Raw genomic sequence first — 24,270 nt, forward strand, 5'->3', positions numbered from 1 at the left:
GTAAACTAAGTTGCTTATGCTAATAATAATAACTATTTTGAGTATTTACCAATAGTGTCCATGGATGCTCTATCATGGTGACATAATGATATGACACCACTACTGGACATCTATAATCAGAACTATAATGTGTCCCAAATAATGTCTAGCAAACTCCGCGACAGTAGAAAAAAAGCTAAAGACAGGTCTTACAAGAACAACGTAAAGCGAGCAAAACTGATTGCTATCACATCACCTGCAAATTGAACTATACAATATTTATTTATTTTAATTTTTATTTATTTTTATTATTCGGACAAAACATTAAAACAAGCACAGGCCGTCCAGGGAAGGGCAAAAGTCAAAATAATGTCATCAAAAAGATGTGCCCTCCCAGACCTTGCTCAGAAAAAGTTCACATTTATACACTATACATTAAACACTCTAAAATTGCAGTAAAAAATAAAACAAAAGATGGTGGGTAAAAAGCAACTACACAAATAAGAAAAACGGTACACGGTAAGATGTGATGATCAGTGCAGATGTCCATAATAATTGTTTGCAAAGGGAGGAGGGGGTGGACGTCTTTAATGGCACTATGCCAAACAACTGAACAAATCTCACAAAACAACACGCTACAAGTGTGTAATCAGCGCGCCCTCTCTGTTAGTAGAATAAACATTTTCAGTTTCTAGTGTGAACAATAAAACTGTCATCTATGTGACGTCTTCCACAAAGGGAGTGAAATCACAAACGTCTATATTAGCTTAGTGGACGAGGAGGGCACTCTGACAAAAGCGAAACATGTTTGTGGTACATCGTGAAGATGTATTCAGAACCCTAGAGGGCTCTTACACTTAATTACTGGATGGGGTAGTAGGTGGTAATAGACTCTTGAGATAGCTGATTACCGGTGTATGGTGATATAGACTTAGGGATGGTGTGCGTAATACACAAAGAGGCAACCAAGTTCACTAATCAAAGCATTTATGCATTATTATTGCTTTGCGGTAATTATGCTATTTTGTGAACAGTTGTCTTGCTTTATGTTCTGCTACCGCGGGGTATCGTTTAGTAAGATATATAAAGAAATACAAGTTTCAAAAAGATTATAAGGGAAGTGGAGTACCGCAATCTAATGTGATACCTCACCATGCTATGTCTCAAGTCAAATGTGCATAACTCAACTTTTCGTCCTCAATTTCAAGCAAAAACCTGACTGGCTAATAATCTGACTACTGAGCGGGACACTGAACCAACGACCTCCGAATTAATGTGCCGACGCTTGCTAATCCCAATCTAGCACGAATGTTGGCAATCGCGAAAGAGCTTGCCAAAAATACACCGGAAACACAAAAGGGCTAATGAGCTAAGTTGATGCAGTGTTGGTACGTTTATCCGAGGTCGCAGGTTCAAGTCTCACTCACTTCAATTCTCTTGTTTTCTTCAACTCACTCGTCGTCACTTTTGTGTTTCCTTTATTCGCATGAACCCAATGTCATAAAGCTGCTTAAGCACAGCACAACAAAGATGTGCTTACCAGAGAAAGGTTACCAGCTACAATACCACTTCACATAGCATCTGTGACTGGTATCTTAATTACTGTCGCTTACGGGAAATGTTTAAGCAACATGTTTTGCTTAAAGACACTGCCGTCGATTTCACAAAACTCTTCCTAACTTAAGACTAATTTTAGCACTTAGGACGAGTCCCAAGCCTGCACTGTAGCATGCGGACCTTAAGATTAATCCTAAGTTAGGACGAGTTACTCGTCCTAGCTCGAGATAAGACGAGTCTTAACTCTTTGTGAAATCGACCCCTGGACACTATTGGTAATTGTCAAAGACTAGTCTTCCCACTTGGTGTATCTCTACATTATGCATAAAATAACAAACCTGTGAAAATTTTAGCTCAATCGGTCGTCGAAGTTGCGAATTAATAATGACAGAAAAAACACCCTTGTCACACGAAGTTGTGTGCTTTCAGATGCTTGATTTCGAGACCTCAAATTCTAAACTTGAGGTCTCGAAATCAAATTCGTGGAAAACAACTTCTTTCTCGAAAACTACGTCACCGCAGAGGGAGCCGTTTCTCACAATGTTTTATACTATACACCTCTCCCCATTACTCGTTACCAAGTGAGGTTTTATGCTGATAATTACTTTGAACTATTACCAGAAGTGTCCACTGCCTTTAAACAGCTCTATGAGATTGGGTACTGGTCTAGCTTGTAAAGTTTGCAGGCGATCCCTTTGAGTTCACGCAACCTTCGCATTCACTGTTTGTCACACTTCTCGTAATATATTTATTTTACACTTGAGTATGCTGTGTACAGGTCCACACGTGCGACCAGGGTTTCATTGCAGCTTGCTCAAACAGAAGGCAATCGTTAAATCACAATCACAGTTAAAGCACAGTCGCGCAGACAGGTTGCTTTATTGCCTCATGCTCTGACTGAGGTTCGTCACTGGAGATAGTTTCAGGTATGCAAAATAATTATTATTTTAGTATGAGTAAAAAAGTTTATAAATACTTGTTATGTATCTTTTTAATCATACTTTAAACTTATTTGATACTTGGTAATTTAATATTGATTATGCATTTTGTATGCTGATTGTTTAAATATTAACGTTGGTATTTTGTTTTAGGACAGTTCTAATTTTCCAGTGTGGGATAATACATTTCTTGTCTTGTCTTACAGATCATTATTCTAGCGTAGTGCATGCATAACATAAGAAATAATATGTGAACATTTCAACTCAATTGGGCATCGAATATGCAAGAAAATAGTGAAAAAAACCCAGTATAATTGATGCACAAATAATGTGTGTGCTTTTACATGCCTAATAAAAGGCTTCAAGCCTTAAGTATTTTAATATTTGAGTGAAACTACCTCCTTCTCAAAAGCTATACGTTACTCAGGGGGTAGTTTATCTCAATATTGTATATTGTCACAGTGTGTTAAACTATCAACAGCTCTCCATTGCTCGTTTTCAAGGACGTTTCCATACTAATTTTGTTTTAGTAATTACCAATAGTGTCCAGTGTCTTTAAAACACAACCTTGTCGCACAAGTTGTGAGTTTTCAGATGCTTGAATTCGAGACCTCAGCTGGGGTACCGAATTCAAATTCAAATATTCTAGTGAGAAATTACTTCTTTCTCAAAAGCTATGCTACTTCAGAGGCGAGCCGTTTCTCACAATGTTTTATTCTGCCAACAGCTCTTCAATTCTCAATTTGTACGCTTACCAATAGTGTCCAGAAAACAGCTGACAACAGTTATTATAATTTTTTTTAATTTTTTTTTTTGCGTCAAAGCTGTTCATATTATTGGCCTTTCCCTTATTTCTACCCAACAAAAGTTCAATCTCCGGTGACTTCTGTATGAACAGGTGTCACCGCCACGTTGAATGAATGAAGCTCTTTGTTTTACAGTTGCATTGAATCATACAATTACAGTCAAACCGTTCATTATAGTGTCGTTCATATACTTATTTCAGCATCGACCAAGCTCTATCCCAATTACAATGCTGATTTAAAAAAAAAATAGCTCTATGTATTGTAAAGCTGTACATTTCAGGATATTTCCTGGCACGCAAAATGTACTACTCGTAATACGGGTTAGTTGTGTCGTAATTTCCACATAAGTACACTATTTTTAAGGTTTATTTGTGTGTGTGTGTGTGTTTTTTTTTTTAGCACTTCCGTATGTAGGCCTACACTAGCCTTCCTGGGCCTAACTTCATAAAGCCTGTAAGCACAAAAAATTGCTTAGCATGAAATTTCTTCCTGAAATAAAAACATGATTACCAACCAAATTTCGATTTGTTGCACATTACTTGTACTGGTATTCAGCTATTGCTTGCTTATCTTGAAAATCATGTCGAAGTTTGGTTGGTAATCCTTTTTTTATCAATTTTTGTGTGCTTACGGGCTTTATGAAACTAGGCCCAGCAGCGTTTACTGTAAGGAAGTTGCTACTATATGATACAAAGCTTGTTAAAATCGTGAGTGTTTTTTTAAGTGAAACTGATAGCAAGATTGTGCACTGTTTACTGCGGTTGTTTGTCACTGTGTACGGTAGTAATGACCTCTTAGGTCACAGGTCATGACCTTTACGACTAGACAGACATCCATATCAGATGCGGTCTTGCTGAAACTATACACCAGTTCAATCGTGGAACTTTAACTATCGGGTTCCGATCGGTACCGTGAAAATTGAACAGCGGTTACCAGAAGGCTTCAAGCACACGGAAGCACACAAACTCGTGCATCAAGGGTGTTTTTCTTTCATTATCTCGCAACTTCGAGTAGGCCCTACCAACTGAGTACAATTTTTTACAGGTTTGTTATTTATGCATGTATGTTAGGATACACAGAGAGAGAATACTGGTCTTCAGTTATTACCAAAGACGACCATGCGTTTAAAGTATAGGGAGTATAATATTTGCGGCATTTTTAAAATGACCACCCCCCCCCCCTAAACTCCACTCGTCAAGCAACCTATGGATGGAACACACCCACCCTCCATCGATCCTACTTCAGCACATTGTTGTTTACGGAAGTTCATAAGTCAAAACTGTTATAACCCAACCACGTTGGCTGCACGAGCACACACACACACACAGCGACTGAAGGCACCAGTGGTTGCTATGGGGCTTTGGATGAATAAGTACTAGCTGGCGAAGAATCCTTACATGTGCAAAGAGAGGATAGCTGTGCCGAGTGAAGACATCAATGGACCCGGAAAGGTTATCACTATCTTGGGTGTCAACCGAAACTTACCCCTGTGGGCTGTTGAGCTTCATTGTCTGACGAGCAGGTATTGCAGTTTGGAAACTTGTACTTTTAAAATCAAAACTAAACGCTTGAAAGAAACATACAAGATAATTTTTTTCTCAGTAACAGCCTCACTTTGAACATGAAAGACACTGGACACTATTACTACAACAACTATTAGCATAAACACTACTTGGTAAAGAGCAATGCTGGAGAATAATGTTATTAGTATAAAACATTGTCAGACACGGCTCCTTCTGAAGTAACACATAATTTTAAAAAGAGGTAATTTCTCACTAAAGAATTTCAGATGAAGACGTTGATTATGCATCTTATGAACGGGTTTTTGAGATGCAAACTTAAATAATTCACAACAAAATATTGAATCATGGTGTTTAATAGGGAGTCATTAGCACGTCATAAGTAATGATTTACCATAAACATACATTAGGTCTATACAGCGTTTGTTTTAAACTCTCATCATTCGGCGCACCAACAAAAATCACAAAGATAGTAACACTATACGACGACAAGACTTTGACAAACAATGCACTTGGCATAAAACCTTACTCGGTAACGAGTAATTGGGAGAAGTTGACAAAGTAACGTAGTTTTTGAGAAAGAAAAACGAATTTTCCACGAATTTTATTTGTTGAGACCCTCAGATTTAGAATTGGAGGTATCGAAATCAAGCATCTGAAAGCACACAACTTCGTGTGACAGGGGCGTTTTTTCTTTCATTATTATCTCGCAACTTCGACGACCAATTGAGCTTAAGTTTTCACAGGTTTGTTATTTTATGTTATGTTGTGATACAGCAAGTGAGAAGACTGGTTTTGACAATTTACCAATAGTGTCCACTGTCTTTACCACCAAATCCAATTACTGGGAACGGGATAGTGACAGTAAACGCCGCTATGAGTGAGTTGTATTGTTCGAAAGAATGATTATTTGACAACCTTAAGCACTATCCATTAGGACATCAATTTAACACCAGCGCAAACATTACTGTTAAATGGATGAATGAGGGCTTACTTCGGATCTTCGGGATATTTAGTCAAGTCTTTCGGACGTCTTGGAGACGCGCAACACCGAACCAGTCCCCGTCTTCAAGCTTCATATTTCCGGGAAGACATAGTCCTCCCAGAGGGTGTATTTAAACCATTATGGTTTCACTTAAAGGTACCAATCACTATTGGCATTTACTCAAAATGATTGTTTGCATACAAAACTTAGTTGATAGAAAAAGCTGTTGATAGTATAACACATGATTGTGGGAAACCGCGCCCTTTTGAGGTATTATAGTTTTTGAGAAAGAGAAAGTTTCTTACTCAAGTATATACAAAAAACTTCAGTCCTGATTCCCATTTCAGTCATCTGAAAGCACGCAAATTTTGCACAAAGGGTGTTTTTATTTTTGCATTATTCACTCCAGTTGAGTCCAAGTTTTCACAGGTTTTCATATGGTCGGATACACCGAGTGGTGATACTGGTCTTTGACAATGTTTCCAAACGACTACAGTGCCTTTAAACCATTTATAAGGCTTCACTGAAAGGACAACCAGTGCAAACGGGAAAAGAAAACATAACCAGATTTTGCTGATCCATCTCGATCCATCCGATTGTCATCGTGTGAGATGAGCCGTCGCGTAATCCCATTTCGCCTCCTTTGTGCGTCAACGTGAGTACTTTAATTAGAGCAAGACTGTGGATGTATAAATAAACCCGATTCACAATATTGTGAAGAAGGTCACAGGTGAAGCAACAACACTCTCAGTCACTCTTACGGCTTCTCAAGAAAGCTGGTTGCTAACCACGCGTTGCTTTGCATAGAAGTTATTATCATGGTTAGGACACTTGTTATTGTCAGCAGTTTTACCCCAGGAGTGCACGATTGGTGAAGTGTACCCCTTCAACGATATACAAGCACATCGTCCCAGTGGGATCCCAGACTAAGAACAACGGTGGAAACTGGGTGTTACTTCTGAAGTGTTTAGTTGTTTTGGAAAAGAGTCAAAAGGAACAACGGCCATTCTTGATATCTACAGTCAAGCTTTTGTCGATACATTCATTGATTGAGTCTGAGTTTTACTTTTATGAAGAACTGCATTTCTTCCTCTACGATATGATAATTAGGAATGTTACGCTGCCACTACAGTGAAAACTGTGTAGACGACAAGAAGAGGTAATTATTACACACTCGTGGCTTGACTGCATTCTTCGATAACTTAAATTGAAAATCGCCAGAAAATAACTTTGTTGTATAATGCTTAACTGTATATACACTCTCAATTTCAGTTTTTGTTTTCCTTTTAATGCTAACACTGAAAGTTATCCTTCTGATTATTTGTATATTATTTTATTTTTTTCACAGGGCATTTCACCAATGACGGGACCGATGATTCAAGTGAAGAAGAATTCCACCCCTTGTAAGGTACAAGCCTTAATTAAATTCATTTCTGAATTGATTTTTGAAAGATGTTTAGACGGACGCATGCAGGTGATCTTTAAGAGAAAAAATGCATTGGACATCGTTGGTATTTACTCAAAATAATTATTAGCATAAAACATTTCTGGGTAGCATAACACATTGAGAGAAACGGCTCTTTCTGAAGTAAGGTATTTTTTCAGAAAAAAATAATTTTCCCAAAATTTGATTTCGAGACGTCAGAATTAGATTGTTGATGTCTCGAAATCAAGCATATAAAATAAGGCACACACCTTCGTGTGACAAGGGTGTTTTTTCTTTCATTATTATCTCGCAACTTCGACGTCCGATTGAGCGCAAATTTACACATATGGCTTTATTGAGATACACCAAGTGAGAAGACTAGTCTTTGACAACTACTAATAGTGTCCAGTGTCTTTAATTCCTACCAATGGAAACGCATGATTCAAGGTCTAATTCTAGATAGGGGTGCACTCACTTTCCAATGTTCCAGTCTGAGAATAAGTGAAACTATAGTTTAATCTTTTCACTTCTTCAGGTAACAAAATCTTTTCCTTTTAGTCTATAAAAAAGTAGAATGACTCGTAAAAACTACAGCTTTTTTTTCACAATTTAAAGAAAATTGTAAAAGATATTGGTTGCTTCAAAAACCGGTTTCGATAGCAATATGGACCTTTATGACAATTCAAGCTGTAAGTTTGAAAAATAACTGAAAATGAAAAAAAAAATGCAGTTAACAATAAACCTGTTGTTTCAAGTTTCACTCTTAGTATCAAGTACAATGTCAATTGGCACCATTTCAACATGAGGTTAGATACGTCCTTTTTCCACTTTTTGGAAAATCAGTGGATCGGAAAATGTGTTGAGCTTAGAGCTAGGTTGGGAGCTATGTGGTAAACGTATAAATATTGTCTGGTAGTTGTGTCCGTCCTTGCTCTACGGTCTAAGACAAGGGCTAAATTTCCAGACGTTTCGACAAATATACTCCGACCACCAAAGCATACCAGTAAAAAACGTCGACAAGTACAAACCAGTTCTAGTCAGGCTTCGAAACTTTGTACAATCTTTTCACAAACAAAGTTTAAGTTTCCTGAGGGGCCGTGCATATGTAAAACCCTAAAAATGATCTTTAACTTAGTGGGTTTATAAATCTTCCACGACGGCGCAAACCGAACTCTTTCTTCAAGGAAGTGAGAAAAATTTTACTCGGTGACTGATTTGACTTCCTAAATATTACAAAAGAAATCTCAGTCAGTCGTCGTTCCCACTTCATCTTCCAGTTTATCACCTGTTCGTTATACACAATTTCCACTACACAACATGAATTAACAGCTGTGTGCAGTATAAGCTTGTTTGGTGGACAACTCCAAAATATTGATGAACAGTCAACACCCGAAAGACAAACATTGACAAAACCATTGACAAGGGTTTGCATGCGATACTGAAAAAGGTTGCGTCTGATATATCAGGCCCAATCAAAAAAATACCAGTTGATCGTCCACTCCCTCATCCTTTTCTGAAGCCGCATCTTTTGCTCTTTTCTTTTTTACATTTTTAAGACAAACTTATGTGTATTTTCTCATAAAACTTACTAATCTTTTAAGAACTTGCAACTGCCTAAAGTAAGTGGTGACTTTTTAACTGAAGAATTGGTGGCCTGTTTGAACTTAAATGTTTGGCGGTCACCTTTCAAAAAAAAAAAAAAAAAAAAAAAAGACCTTCATCCTTTTTGGAGAAAAAAACGGACGATAAACTATTTTTTTTACGTGGCCTATAATAAAGCCACTCAGTGTCATTAAAAAGGGCAAACAAAGTCCCCACTTGTGTTAATAGCAACGTATAGTACGATCGATCCACACCTCTGTTGTTTTGGTCGTATATTTGTGGAGTGTGTTCAGTCCGTGGGGGAGGGTGGCTCATGATCCCCCTGGTTAAACACCCTTGCACGCACCCCTCCTTCGCCAGGGAGAGAAGAGAACAACATCAAATCGATTAGATTAAGACACTCTCAAATTAACTTGTATTAAATTTGGTATCGACTATTCGATACACCCAGACAGTTAAAGTCAGTAATTTTGGTTGAAAAGTGGGGTGTCGTGGCCGAACGGTAACCGTACAATTCTCTGGACCCATGGCTCTGGTACTGTAAGGCGTGGGTCCGAGTTCCGGTCATGATGCCTGTGTCCTTGTTGAGCAAGGCATAAGTCCATTATTGGTTAGTACAAGTTGGGAAGTTAGTGCACTCTGCTCTACCAGCAAGGCTCCTCCTATAGTGAATGACACCCATGCCTACATCCTTACAGACTGTAAAGGGGGTAAGCCTGTTTCAGCCCCATCCAAGAGTAGGCGGCATTGTGCCCCTAATGGCAGTTGGTTAGTGTTGTACAGGCGATCTCTCATGAAAACAACCTTTAAATTCACCCTGTTTATTACAAAACGGTTGGTAAAACGTCACTTTGGTTTTCGATTACCAGCCTTAAATGTTAAGGACCAAAGTGCGGTCCTTACCAGGTTATTGGGTTATTGATTAGTTTGGTACATCAAGTGACTTTTGGTGAATTTGGGGTTGGGTGGCCTTGATTGCGCTTAATAGACCAACAGGCTCATTCTGATACCTGAATAGAGACTGAAATTAACCCTAATTGATTTTAATCGATTTATTGTTACATAAAAATGGGATTAAAGGCAGTGGACACTATTGGTAATTACTCACAACAATGATTAGCATAAAACCTTACTTGGTAACGAGTAATGGGGAGAGGTTGGTAATGGTAGTATAAAACATTGTGAGAAACGTATCCCTCTCTGAACTTGAGTAGTTTTCGAGAAAGAAATAATTTTCCACGAATTTGATTTCGAGACCTCAGATTAGAATTGTAAGCTCTCGAAACAAAGCATCTGAAAGCACACAACTTCGTGTGACAAGGGTGTTTTTTCTTTCATTTATATCTCGCAACTTCGACGACCGATTGAGCTCAATGTTTTACAGGTTTGTTATTTTACGTGTATGTTGAGATACACAAAGTGAGAAGACTGGTCTTTGACAATTACCAATAGTGTCCAGTGTCTTTAAGCTAAATCAATTGCAACTGACTCACATGTGCCCATTTACCCCATGGGTGAAGAAGCATTATGGTTAGGACACAAGTGTGTCATGGCCTGGATTCGAACCTACATCCTGATGATTAAGTAACCAGAACTTGAGTCTGTGGCACTAAACCGCTCGGTCACGACCTGGAGCACATTACCACGTGACGATCGAGCCACTGCCTGTTGACTGTGATTCTAGGTAAAATTTGCAAATGGACGGGGGTTGACCTAGACTTGAGGCCACTCTCTGTCGTTATTCACTAGCCTTGAGGTGTAACGTTAAATGTTCATACTTCTGCCACTGTTGCTAATTTCGGATACCGCCTCATTACCCTGTGTTTTTGTACATTGCAGATTTGATTAGAGTAGCAGTAGCTTCAGGGCACGATGACGTCATTTTACGCCCAGTTGCCCCGTCTTCCGCCCAGAAAGGCACCCAAAGCAACCCCTCTCGTAGACGCCAACTCAGAGGCGCGCTTTTCGGCACCACCCCTCGATTTATCCTTCAAACACATCGGAAGCCTGGACATTGACCTATCAGCGTGGAGCGACGAACCACGTGTCAACTCCAAGGGTCTACGCAAGACCAAAGACGACAAGTACGCATGCGTGTCACTCAAGCTTAACAACAACTTGATCCGTGAGTGGAAAGGGTTCCAGACTTTTCTGACGTCACTCATCGACAATCCAACTGAACTGAACTGGCTGGACATGTCCTTTAACTACATAGACACTGTCGATGACGTCATTCTGAAATACCCGAATCTGAAGATTCTGTATCTCCACGGTAACAGCATCGAGAACTTAAAGGAGCTGGATAAGCTCGCCGGATTGCCGAAACTCATGAGTTTGACTCTTCACGGGAACCCGGTGGACAGTGAAAAGGGTTACCGTCATTATGTAGTAAACAAGATCCCTCAATTGAGGGCGCTAGACTTCAGCCGCGTGACGAAGGCAGAGAGGGAGACGGCCAAGACGATGGTGAGCTTGATGGGCTTCGGGAGGAAACGTGAGAAACGACGGAAAAGACCACAAACATACTTCTGAAGATAGTGATGAACATAAAAATAGACTTGGAACTGAAATGTGGTGATCGACAAAAGGGTCGTATCCGAATTGGCGGTGTCCCAGGGAAATCTGTCCGCCGTAGATTCTGTTTCCCATGGGAAATTAACGTGGGCTGGAGGAGGATTCAAAAGAGGGCGCTATCACAAGAAGTTTCCACACAGTTCACCGTATGGGGGACCGAATCTCCGGCCTGACAGGATTTACTTGGACACCGTCTTCCTCACCATCACTGCGATTGTTTATAAGGGTTTCGGGCTAAGGACGTCAAGATATGATGACGCGGCGATCCAGCTGTAGCCGTAACCGTAAATGTTGAACAACATACGTCCAAGGGATTCTGCAACTTACTTATTTCCAAAGAGAATGTCACATGAAACCAACATCCTCATTTAGGTGACATTAATTGTGAGGAGGGACAGAGAGAGACACATAACTATTTATTATTTCTTTTGGCAAAAATTAATGTTACCTGGAATTTTTCATTATTTTAAACAATTTTGAAAAATTTGATGGAACTGCAACGTCTGCTCATGTATCCAATTCTAGTCTTGGATAAATTTTCTATTAAAAGAAAGGGTTTTATATTTATGTTTAAGAGTTTGCTTGAAGTTAAGAAGAGTTTCAAAAAGAGTTAATCATTGAAACGTACAGTTGTATAATGTAGTCATTAATTTACGTAAAAATAAATTCCAGTTAAGGCGCACGTTGCCTTCGGATTGGGCGCTTTGTTTTGGATGTTAGGAAGAGTTTCAAAAAGAGTTAATCATTGAAACGTACAGTTGTATCATGTAGTCGTTAATTTACATAAAATAAATTCCAGTTAAGGCGCACGTTGCCTTCGGATTGGGTGCTTTGTTTGGGATGTACAAAGCGCTCGTTATAAAAATGACTCCAGCACTCACATGCAGATACTCAGAGCATACTGGTCGAAACGTCGAGTCGTTAACTACCTGTTATTTTCAGAAAACCAACACTACTCAAAAGAGATATTGACATAAGTTACCGTAAAACACTATTAGCATTAAAATTAATAATGTTAACAAGATATTAATTTTGGTTCTTACCCATACACCGATATGTGTTTGCACTGTATACTCAGTACTTTCCCGAGTCCTGTGAAAAAAATATCACAGGCATGTTACTCGGGTGGGAAAAAAAAAAAAACATTGTTGCACAAAACTATGTGCTTTCAGATGCCTGAAAAGGGATTCAGGCCGGAAGTCTCTTTCGAGTTCAAATATTTTAGTGGGAAATTAACTCTTTCTCAAAAACTACGTTTTACTTCAGACGGAGTCATTTCCTACAATGTTTTATACTACCAATATCTCTCCGTTGCTTGTTATATCAGTTGTTGTTTTTTTAGTCGTTATCAAAGGAGTGTTAAAGTGCCTTTAAAGGCAGAGGACACTATTAGTAATTACTCAAAATAAGTATTATCATCAAACCTTTCTTGATTACGAGTAATAGGGAGAGGTTGTTAGTATAAAACATCCTGAGAAACAGCTCCCTCTGAAGTGACGTAGTTTTCTGAAAGCACACAACTTTGTGTGACCAGGGTGTTTTTTTTTTCTTTCATTAATATCTCGCAACTTCGACAACCGATTGAGCTCAAATTTTCACAGGTTTGTTATTTTATGCATTATGTTGAGATACACCAAGTGAGCCGACTGTTTTTTGACAATTACCAATAGTGTCCAGTGCCTTTAAAGTGCCTTTAAGTCAAAGTAATGGGGTATACCCAAGTAAACAATATATCTGATATTGAGTTCAAAGTGTACAATGCAAAAGTCATCAGCTTATGTTTACCACCTATACAATAAGCAGACTAAACATCGCTGCCACTGTTGAATGATTCACATTCGACTCGGGACATAAATGCGCTTACCAATGTAAGACTGCAAACTGGTTTGGCATAACACAAAAAGAAGCTAAGCACAACACAAGGTTTATTCTTAGAATAATGTTGCCAGCCGAAATGCCATAATGCTATTTGCGCGTATTGTGCTGTTTGATTGTGTATAAAATAGTCAAATAAAGAAAGAAAGAAAGAACACAATAAAGAAATACATATGAATAAATAAATAAATAATCTCAAATAAATGTATCTTGATTGTTTATTAACCTTTCCAATGCGTCCACTATTTTACAATACTATTTTGCAATACTACAACATAATTCTCAGAATTAGATTTTGAAGTCTCGAAATCAATCATCTGAAAGCACACAGTCGTGTGACAAGGGTGTTTTTTCCATTACTATCTCGTAACTTCGACGACCAATTGAGCTGAAATTTTCACAGGTTTGTTATTTTGTGCATATGTTGAGAAACACCAAGTGAGAAGACTGGTCTTTGACAATTACCAATGGTGTCAAGTGTCTTTAATAGAGTTGATTATCCAGTAATGTTTCTCAAAAGCAATTCAATATACTTGGCATGACTTGAACGACACAGATACAGATTGAGATATAGTGCCATACTAGTTTCCGTCTCGTAAAAAAAGTTCCCAAAAGACAAAATTCCCTTCAAGTATAGACGTTCTAGTGGGTAGGCATACCTCTGATCCCGGATATTGAAAAGTAACTGTGCATGAAGTTCAATAAATTGAAAGCTACACATTGCACAGTATGCATGGCGAATACAGGGATAGCACCACATGAAGTTTATGAATACTTGACACTTGACGGTAGTCGTGCGGGTCGTTTATTGCACTCATGAAACAGCCGATACGAGACTGACGTCCGAATCAAAGCATTATTTACAAGAGCGTGGGGTTGAACGATGTACTATGTGAACGTTGCCATAGCCCCCAATGTAATTATTATTAATCATTAACCCTCAAAAATCGAGATAATTCTTTCTCGTGAAACAAAATTGTCAGTTTGTAAAGTGTGTTGTGTGCGACCGATTATGTAAAAATAAAAATCCAAACGTTGATTTTCAACTTGCCCTGCGAGATATACTGTAGTCTACTTTTTACCGGCGGCCAGGCAATCCTAACACAGACCAACCCTCACTCGAAAGGTATGTAGCTTCATTAATGTATTTATAAAATGTTGTCATTCGTTTTTTACTCTTATTTGTCTGGGGCAAAGTGCAAACGGTTAAACCAGTTTAAGAGGCACTGAATAATTATATTCCACACATAATAATATGTCAGCGTAAAGGTACATTGTTTAAAACAGCTAGATACCTGACTACATTGTCGTGTGGCCGAAAAATGGGAATCTACCGAAAAGCTACCGGAGAAAGATTGCAAGCAATTGTTTTTAAATTGCTCAGTATTGTTTAATTAGGCCTAGCTCTATTACTTTTAACCATTTATTATGTAAAGCGTCTCGTGGCCATGTTTTTTGGGGTTAAAGACACTGGACACTATGTGTAATTGTCAAAGACCAGTCTTTTCACTTGGTGTATCTCAACATGTTATACACATAACAACCCTGTGAAAAATTGAGCTCAATTGGTTGTCGAAGTTACAAGATAATAATGAAAAAAGAAACACCCTTGTCACAGGAAGTTATGTGCTTTCAGATGCTTGATTTCGAGCCCTCACATTCTAAATCTGAGGTCTCGAAATCAAGTTCGTGGAAAAGTACTTCTTTCTCGAAAACAACGTCACTTCAGAGGGAGCCGTTTCTCACAATGTTTTATACTATCAACCTCTCCTCATTACTCGTTACCAAGTAAGGTTTTATGCTAGTAATTAGTTTGATTGATTACCAACAGTCTCCACTGCCTTTAATGGCTTCGAATTGAAGCCATTTGTTATTAATATTATTCCATGTATTTCACATCGTTCAAAGGAAATTTAACGTTTCCTTTGTGCCGGTATTTTCACCAAGCGCCGCCTCTTGTAAGAATGTGCAAAATCCACATGCAGTTTGATGGTTCACAATGATAGACTATGTTGTTCTGGAGGCTTTTTTGTATTGGAAAATGCTAAAGTTGTCATACTTATACATGTAATTATCGCTTGTGTTAATTCAATCGCGCTGACGTCAAAGCATTTACAGAAAATAATTATAGATAATTCCTAGGCAAGGAGAGTAACGATGGGTTCATTTGCATAGTGGCATCAGAGCCGGTGCCTGCTTCATTTGGCTGCCAAATATCGGCTTTTTTAAAATTAGGTAAAACAATTGAGATTTTATAGCGTTCGAATGTTTTTCAAGTCTGGGTTAAAAATTTACATGCAGTTTTAGAAATGAAATACCATAATAATTTGTTTTTGGTCAGGAGCCATTAATTCATTAAGGCCTTTTGTTACTTAAAAAAGAGTAGTTTATGTGCCTGAAAGGAGCGAAGACGTTTGTTATAAAATAATGGAGAGTTAAATAAACATAGAACAGCCATTGGATCCATTAGTTGATCATAGCAATTAAATTATGTTTTAATTCGGATAGGGTCGCGTTGATCCAAAAAGTGGATACTCAATTTTGAGGTCAGTTTGACCCATTCGTGGGTCTTTTTTATTTGTATGTACCCATTCCGTGTCATAATAATAGCAGACCATTAGTTAGGTCAGGCCCAATTAGGACCTTGATCCGGGTCGAGTCACTGCAAAACCAGGGTGTTAAAATTAACACAATGGGCGTTGTTATAATACATAAACCGATAAGAATCAAATGTTATACCCCTATAGAGTGTTGAAATAACACTTATTTCTGCCCACACAAAAACATGTTGTATTATTTTATTACCCTGTGATGTTAATTTTGATTCATTGTTAGGTAAAACATATGTGACGGACACCCGTACACATGGTGTCAAATTTAACACCTAGTTTGGGCAGGGCATTGTTAATCTCGTTTTATGCATTTTGCCCTCAGCAGCGAACGACCTTTCATCCTACAGAAGGCCACATCGCAAAACAGTCAATCTGTCTTACTGATGAGTTTGTCGAGAAATATTCTGGCACCGGAGACAGCATCGAGAGTGTGTTCGAAGGGCTTTGAGATTATTATTATCATCGTTATTATGATTGGAAAATGTATTTGACAGTGAAGTCCGCCAATTTATTAAAATGGTTCATGCAGAACTAATGTGAAAAAATTATAATACCGGGCATTACCGAAACACGGTTTTATAGTAATTGCACAAAGGGAAGTCTTTTCCTCGGCACTGGTTCTTGTTCTTGATTGAAAAGCTCTAATTATCCATGGAGATGCTAGAAGGCATAATACAACTCTGTGCAGTTGTGAGGTGCTAAAGTAACAAAAAGTGCAAGTAAAAAACCCTCCTCATCTGGCTACAGACGGTGGCGGGTGACAGTGGAAAGCAATTGCCTATCTGTCGGTAGAGCCACGGATTGGATCTGGAGGACCCCATTATATTGCTTCGGCCAGTACTCATCTCAAAAGCAAGGTTTCAACGAAAATAAGTTCACCGACAAGGAGGAAATATTTATATGCCATCATGCAGCAATCTCATCACGGCCATCAAAGAGCACCACCGGTGTTCGTCATGATCCCACCGGGGCGAGAGGCGCAAAACTCGGCAGGGGCGATCAATGCGACAGCCACGGCGGTTAAGATCCTCGGAGTGGTGCAGTTTCTGACTGCCTTCCCGTGTATTGCACTCGGTGTTGGAGCTCAGAGATCCACGTGTCAGAATGGATACATCATGGTTGGAATATGGACCGGAACAATGGTAGGGTTTTTCTTATAACTTGCTTAAATTTGTAACGTCTAAAGCGCCCAAAAGCGTGCTACATTAAATCCGTTTTTGATTTCAACAATTCCATGATCACATCTCAAACACCTTATTCAGAGTTAACATTTTTACGAAGCTATTTAAGTATCGATAAATAAGCCAGAATGGAATGGGGTGTGTTTGAATATGTTTTGATCATTGGTGAGACTTCAAAATTTCAATTATCGCACCTCACAAAATGTTCAGAGTTAAAAATCATATGAATCTATAAAGTATCATGTAAACCAATAATATAATTTTAAGTTGGACCATTGGCAAAACTTTAACCTTTTCCATGATCACATCTCAAAAGTATTTAGAGTTAAAAGTCAAATGAATCTATAAAATATCAAGATATAAATTTGAAGGGAAACTGACTGGATTGATGGGTTGGAGCATTGGTAAGACTAAATTCAACATTTCCGTGAAACATTTCCATGATCACATCTCAAACAATATTCGGAGTTAACAATTTCATGGATCATTGATGTATCAAGTAATGAATCAGAAGGGAAATTGACAAGTATTAAATACTTTTAGGATGAACACAGACAAATAGACTCAAGTGTTCCCTCTGTTGCTGCTTCCAATTCAGTTCAATTTCAATTCAAGAATACATTTATTTCCATACTCTCATAAAAGAATAACAACAGTTTCTTTATCTAAGAGTAAACATAAATATACGGGCCGTTTTGGTAACCAATTTTGTGTGTGATCCCTGGCTATACATCAGCAGCTCAGGTTTAGTAGCTTCTATATCTGGCACACCAAAGACAGATTGATAATAATAATAATAATAGTAGTAGTATCAACTTTCAGAAAGATAGGTTATTGCAGTGATGAATTATGAGACCCAATTATTTAGCAACTTTATATAAAAAGGTTTACAAGGTGCTACGGCGCATACAGCAGCCACATCCAGGAACACCGGGGCGAACCCCCTTCTCGTTTCTTTCCCAGTGCCCTGGGTTATTTTACATGAGTTACACAAACACATGGGACCAACGGCTTTACGTCCCATCCGAAGGAATATGAGTGATAGATAGCACAGTTTGTAAAATCCAGAGATCGCAATCTTGCTCTTATCACTTTGTTATCACCCAAACAAAGAATTTATCATCATCATTTGTATTTTTAAAGATTTTGTTGTGCATTCTCGTTTGTTCCCAGTTTTTATTTGCAGGTGTACTTGGAATTGGTGCCGGTTCAAGCAAAGATCAATGCACGGTGAGTTAGAAAAAACATACAACTCTATTTGAAAAGGGAGGGTAAAACTATTTTGAAGTTACCGTTATACCACCTTCCGTCGTTAGTACCAGTAAAAGCTTTGGTTCAAGACGTGTCTGTTTTTCATGTTGGGATAAACCAAGTGAGATGGTCTTTGACAGTTTACCAAGTGCCTTTAAAAGAATGCATGTGGATATTGTTTTGACCGAACTCTGGAAAGTACCCAGTATACAGTCAAGTGCTCCATAAATCGGTGGAAGGTAAAAACACAAATTATTATAAAATTTTTATTCATGGAAATCAAGTCTTCAGTGTTCTCGTTTTCGATATACGCACTAAACTTGCGCAGTCTATGGGGAAGATAAACCAAAGGACCAATATGGGACATTGTTTTGTCATCTAGAACGAAGCGATCAGCAATCGATTATTTGAATAATGATATTCATTACTGATATCATTCGTATAAATACTCTTCCATTTGTCGAGGTCAACTGGACTTACATACAACGACAGTTTGTTTGGTAACCTATATATTTGATCAGCGGCAGTAGTGTTTGTCTACTTTATCTCCCTAAAATACAAACGTATTAAAAGCACTGGACTCATATGGCCCAATTTTCAAAGACCAGTATTCTCACTGGGTGTATCCAACATAGTGCAAAAAAAAATAACACATCAGTGAAATTGTTTACTCAATTGGGCACCGGAGTTGCAAGGGAGTAGTGAAAGAAAAAGAAAAAAACAGCCTTGATGCAAACATTATTTTATGCTTTCAGATGCATAATACAAAACTGCAGGCCCTGAAGTATTGTGTTATAAGAGTAAGAAATTACCTCTTTCTCAAATAATACGTTACTTCAGATAGGAACCGTTTCTCACAATGTTTTATACTACCAACAGCTCATTGCTCGTTACCAAGTAAGTTGTTGAATGCTATAACCATTATTTGGAGTAATTTACCAATAGTGTCCAGCAGCCGACTTCAAGAAAAGCTGGGATTAATCCAGCCTAGATTAATCTTGAGTTACGATGAGTTACTCGTCCTAACTTAGAATGGGTTTAATGCATCCTAATGTCTATGGTTACGGAACTTACATCGTCCCAAGTCCTAAGATTAATCATAAGTTAGATAGGAAGAGTTTAGTATCGACGGCAGTGGCTTTATCTGCTTAAGACTGAATGGCAATAATCAGTTCGACAATAAAACGCTATCCATTTTTGTGCTTAACATTGACTATTCTTATTTGCATAATATTGACTAATCTTATTTGCATAATATTGACTAATATTATTTGCATATTCATATAGCTGTCGTGTTGTCACATGTTGTCCATCATTGGAATCTTAGTCGCTACTGCGCAGGTCGCCATCAGCGTCATGGCTGTACTGCACGAGTTGACTGTGTGCGCTGATATCACGGCTACCTGCCCGGTAAGGTTTTTTTTTGCAAGAATGTATCGATTTGGTCTCATAATCATCAAAGAGATATTAAACATGCGTATGTCTCCCAAAACCCAGAAAAGCAAGGATTAAAGACACTGGACACCTGTGTGGTAATTGTCACAGACCAGTCTTCTTACATTGTGTATATAGGCTTACCTCAACATAACCATTCACAAAATAACAAACCTGTGAAACTCAGAGGGCAAAACATGGTACTCGATAACGCTGCAAGCACTCGCAAAAACTGAAATGTAACCAAACGTTCTTTGTAAAGTATTGGGGAAACTAGTTTAAGTCCGAAATTTAATAGACTCTAAAAAGTGTAGATTTGTTACTACAGTGTACTCGCCTTCTACATTCTATCCACGAATCTACACTTTTCTCGTCCGTTCTCCTTGACAGAATTTGTAGGTCTACCTGAACAATTAAATCGTGTCTGTTTTTCTCGCTTAATTTCAGGCCCTTTGTTTAACCTTTGACACTCTACTGTTTTCTGTTGGTGTGGTATTTTTCATCCTGGCCCTCACTATGGCAGTTGTTAGCATCCTACTCAACAGCAAAATAAACACCAGCAAAGAGCAGGTAAGTAGACCTCAGAGCAAGGAATAAAATCATTGGAAACTGTTTTATAATAGAAGAGTTGTCTTAAATTATTATTGGATCATTTATGGTGCTACAAGACAGCTCTATTGGTCAAATAAACTGCAGTCATATGTTGATTTATGGTCTTGAATATGTCCCACCTTAAAACTGAAAATACAGCTCCTGCACCAATCGACGGCCAACAAGAATGCTTCGATGCAAAATTTAAAAATGCAGCCAACCTAAACTTCCTAGTGTAATATTATTCAACATTGCATCCCAGGTTGCTCCCTTTCCCATTCACATGGGTACTTTCAGCAGTGATCCACATCATCAAGGGCCGAGGAACAGACCTGCCCTGACAGCAGCTCCACTGGAACCCACTCAAGGTAGGCCTACGCGGTGTGAGAAGCCCCTGCCATACACAAATTCATTAACTGTAGTAACAATAATTATTGTCCGTTATATTTGTCGAGGTAAATTGATCAGTTTGACAAACCATTGTTGTCTTGTTGTTTTTTAACGCGAATTATTCCTTTACTCGTGTGGAGTGTCGTGATGACCTAGCGGTTAAAGGAACACGTTGCCTTGGATCGGACGAGTTGGTCAAAACAAAAGCGTTTGTAACCGTTTTTTATATAATGCATATGGTTGGAAAGATGTTTTAAAAGTAGAATACAATGATCCACACAAGTTTGCCTCGAAATTGCTTTGTTTTCCTTCTACTGTGCGAACTAACACCGTCGGCCATTTATGGGAGTCAAAATTTTGACCCCCATAAATGGCCGGCGTGTTAGTCGACGAGGTAAAAGGAAAACCACGCAATTTCAAAGCATGTTTGTGTGGATCATTGTATTCTACTTTTACAACATCTTTCTACCCAATATGCATTTTATAAAAAACGGTTACAAACGCTTTTCAAAGACCAACTCGACCGATCCAAGGCAACGTGTTCCTTTAAGGGCAACTGATTCAGACTAGTCATTAGAGTGTGGGTTCAAGTCCCAGTCATATCACTAAAGCAAGACACTTAACCATTGATTCGTCCTTCGGATGGGACGTAAAGCCGTTGGCCCCATGTATTATGTAACGAACGTTTGGCAGCATATTGCATCCTAGCACCTTGTAAACCATCACATGGTGCTATTATGTTAAAAGATGGTCGTATAGTTCAGAAGTAGCCCCACATCTTGCAGAGAAATACTATATAAAAATTACGTTAAAGCTCATTGAGCGTCACTGAGTGACGTACAATAATGCGCACATTAAGAAGCCATTGTTTTGTTTTATTAATTATTGGGCAATGCGCACTGTAAGAAGCCACTTTATGTTATTATTTTGTTATTTTGGGGGCAGGATCGTCAAGGAATGAATCCAGGGAAGATACCCGTGTACGAGGGGTTGACTACGGAGACGAAGGATTCAAGTTCAAGTAAACAAAAAGTAACGAGATATTTCGCAATCACATGTGTGTACCTTTATTTTTACATTATCTATCGGGTAATTATGCACACAAAAATGTGTTACTATGTTCAAGGCCCAATTTCATGGAGCTGCAGGCTAAGCATGAGTGAGCAAGATAACTGTCACAAATTGTACAAGTGACATGGCAGATTGGCTAACCTTATTCTGATAAGCATTTAAACTTTGTTGCGCTTAGCTACTGTTTAAGCAGCTCCAGCAAATTGGGTCCCGTTATTCTCTGGTTGCGTTTTTGTTGCCATTTACCAGGGCCCAATTTCATGGTTCTGCTTACCGTAAACACAGAATCGGCGCTTACGGAAGCAGGAATTATGTGCTTAAGGCAAGCGTATTTCACGGGTTAGCGGCGAATTTTGGCTTCTGCGCGTGCGTACTTCACGTTACTAAGGCATTCTACGCTTATACAAGGCTAGCACAGAAATTCGGCGCTTGCACGTAAGCGGGGAATCGTGATCGTAAGCGCAGAATTCGGCGGTAAGCAGAGCCATGAAATTGGGCCCTGATAACTTTGTGTTGACGTTTTAAAAACGTTTTTGAAACTGTAAATCACCATACCTCGTGTTGTTCTAGCAAATGTTAGCAAAAGTACTTACTTTATTGTAACTTATAAAACAAACTCAATTGAAATTTAACAAACACGTATACATTTTGTTACTGTTCTGTTGGTAATAATAATTCGATTAGAGTTGTCAACTTAAGTTTGTTTTATTTCCCGCAATTATTGTTGTTGCAATATTTAGGTGTTCAAATCCCACACGAGTAATGTGCCTGACTGTGTTGTTTTTGTTGTTATTTGTTTATGAAACTCGGGAAATTACCAAGTTGAAAGTGCTTGGTACGCACAACTAGGTTTAAGTGTTGATCAAAGTCTTAAAACAATAAGTTTTGATATCATGACGTCATCAGTTTTTAAGTTAAACCATTTTTCTTATTTCAAATGTGCAAATTTAAATTTCGTTCAAATACTCGGACTGGTCTGATCCGAGTAGTGACCTAGTATATGTTTTCTCGGTCAATTTCGGCAAATGAGCAGCCAATTTAACCACCAAGCAATTCAATTTCGCGCGAAATCGAATGCTATTAAAAAGGGTCATGCGATTTCGTTTTACGATAAGTCAAAATGTAATGTTGCGTCGTTCGATTTAACAAAATAACAATTCAATTTAACAATTCATCAAAGCAGCGTTCAAATTTTAATAATTATAAAAAATAAAATGAAAATAGTGGCAATTACTAACAGTACACCATGCATTTAATAATGTTTGGTGTCTTTAAGTATTTTCCCCTCTTTGTTTATATGTTGGCCTACATAACATGAGCCCAATTTCATGGAGCTGCTTAAAGCCATTGGACACTTTCGGTAAACAGTATTGTCCAAGGCCCACACTTCGTGTACCACAACTTATATACAAAACAACAAACCTGTACAAATTTAGGCTCAATCGGTCATCGGAGTCGGGAGAAAATAACGGGAAAACCCACCCTTGTTTCCCCTCGTTTCGCCGTGTCATGACATGTGTTTATAACAAATCCGTAATAATTCTCGCTATCGAGAATTGATATCGTTTTAATGTTTCCTCAAAAAGTAAAGCATTTCATGGAATAATATTTCAAGATAAGTCTTTCACCATTACCTTCTGTAAACCCTGCAAATTATTTGTAAATCTGTGAGCTTAAAAAAAAAAAATTCTGTACCGAAAGTGTATAATGGCTTTAAGCAAAGTATTGTGATAAAGTCAGATTACCTGCCAATTTGGCCAGTAACATGTGTTAACCAAGCAAGCTATTTGTGTTCTTCAACTCTATTGAAATTGGCCCCAGATGTACAACTTGTAGTTATACTTGAATTCCACTCGACCCTCCAAGTAACGCAATCTTCAACTTCATCAAATTCGTGTCAGATGCAATTGTGTCCGTCATGCAATACTGTCCGCTCCGGACTCCCCTGCATATGCAATCGTGTCCGGGGCTATGCAAAAACCGTCCGGCCGACATGTACATGAATGACTGTACATGTACAGTATGTGCGCGCGTAAGCGAGCGTGCATGCACTGAACCATATAATGCAGCATGAATATTCACGTATTTTATGATTGCAGTGACACCCCAACGGCCGAACATTTCCCATGTCATTCATGACGTGCACTTAACTGGTAAACAAAAAGACGAATGGGTTCCGTCGACCAAGGGCGTTTAAATTTACTGCAAGGACGGTTTTTCACGGGGGCGGACACAACTGCATATGCAATAGTGTCCGGGCGGACACAATTGCATTTTAAAGCAACGTCCGGGCGGACACGATTGCATATGCAAAACGATCCCGGCGGACATTATTGCATATGCATTAATGTCCTCAGGACAGTATTGCATATGTAATAATGTCCTCCGGATAGTATTGCATAGAGTACATAATTGCATGCGACACCGGCTCAACTATACATACAGATAAAGATACTTGTTGTTTTTTCACTTAAAAAC

At 38.5% G+C, this 24,270-nt stretch overlaps 2 protein-coding genes across 6 annotated transcripts; both read left to right on the plus strand.

The window, feature by feature from the left end:
- Window positions 1-2,389: 2,389 nt before the first annotated feature.
- Window positions 2,390-13,414, plus strand: LOC139950165 (leucine-rich repeat-containing protein 51-like). Of its 4 annotated transcripts, XM_071948790.1 has the most exons (4): window positions 2,412-2,462; window positions 6,195-6,440; window positions 7,134-7,193; window positions 10,653-13,414. In XM_071948790.1, exon 4 carries the CDS (start codon window positions 10,686-10,688, stop codon window positions 11,343-11,345), a length of 660 nt encoding a protein of 219 aa, XP_071804891.1. In that variant the 5' UTR covers window positions 2,412-2,462; window positions 6,195-6,440; window positions 7,134-7,193; window positions 10,653-10,685; the 3' UTR covers window positions 11,346-13,414. The 4 variants fall into 4 exon arrangements, with proteins under 4 accessions (XP_071804889.1, XP_071804891.1, XP_071804892.1 ...); XM_071948788.1 differs by lacking the exon at window positions 6,195-6,440 and having other exon boundaries at window positions 2,390-2,462; XM_071948791.1 differs by lacking the exons at window positions 2,412-2,462; window positions 6,195-6,440 and adding an exon at window positions 4,557-4,802.
- Window positions 13,415-14,231: 817 nt separating this feature from the next.
- LOC139949572 (uncharacterized) lies at window positions 14,232-24,135 on the plus strand. 2 transcript variants are annotated; one of them, XM_071947972.1, is made up of 7 exons: window positions 14,232-14,388; window positions 16,197-17,016; window positions 18,229-18,285; window positions 19,594-19,716; window positions 20,188-20,310; window positions 20,594-20,699; window positions 21,667-24,135. In XM_071947972.1, exons 2-7 carry the CDS (start codon window positions 16,783-16,785, stop codon window positions 21,744-21,746), a joined length of 723 nt encoding a protein of 240 aa, XP_071804073.1. In that variant the 5' UTR covers window positions 14,232-14,388; window positions 16,197-16,782; the 3' UTR covers window positions 21,747-24,135. The 2 variants fall into 2 exon arrangements, with proteins under 2 accessions (XP_071804073.1, XP_071804071.1); XM_071947970.1 differs by having other exon boundaries at window positions 16,200-17,016.
- The last annotated feature ends 135 nt before the right edge of the window (window positions 24,136-24,270 follow it).

The sequence above is a fragment of the Asterias amurensis genome, chromosome 17 (assembly GCF_032118995.1).
Source record: "Asterias amurensis chromosome 17, ASM3211899v1".
NCBI classification, from domain to species: Eukaryota; Metazoa; Echinodermata; class Asteroidea; order Forcipulatida; family Asteriidae; genus Asterias; species Asterias amurensis.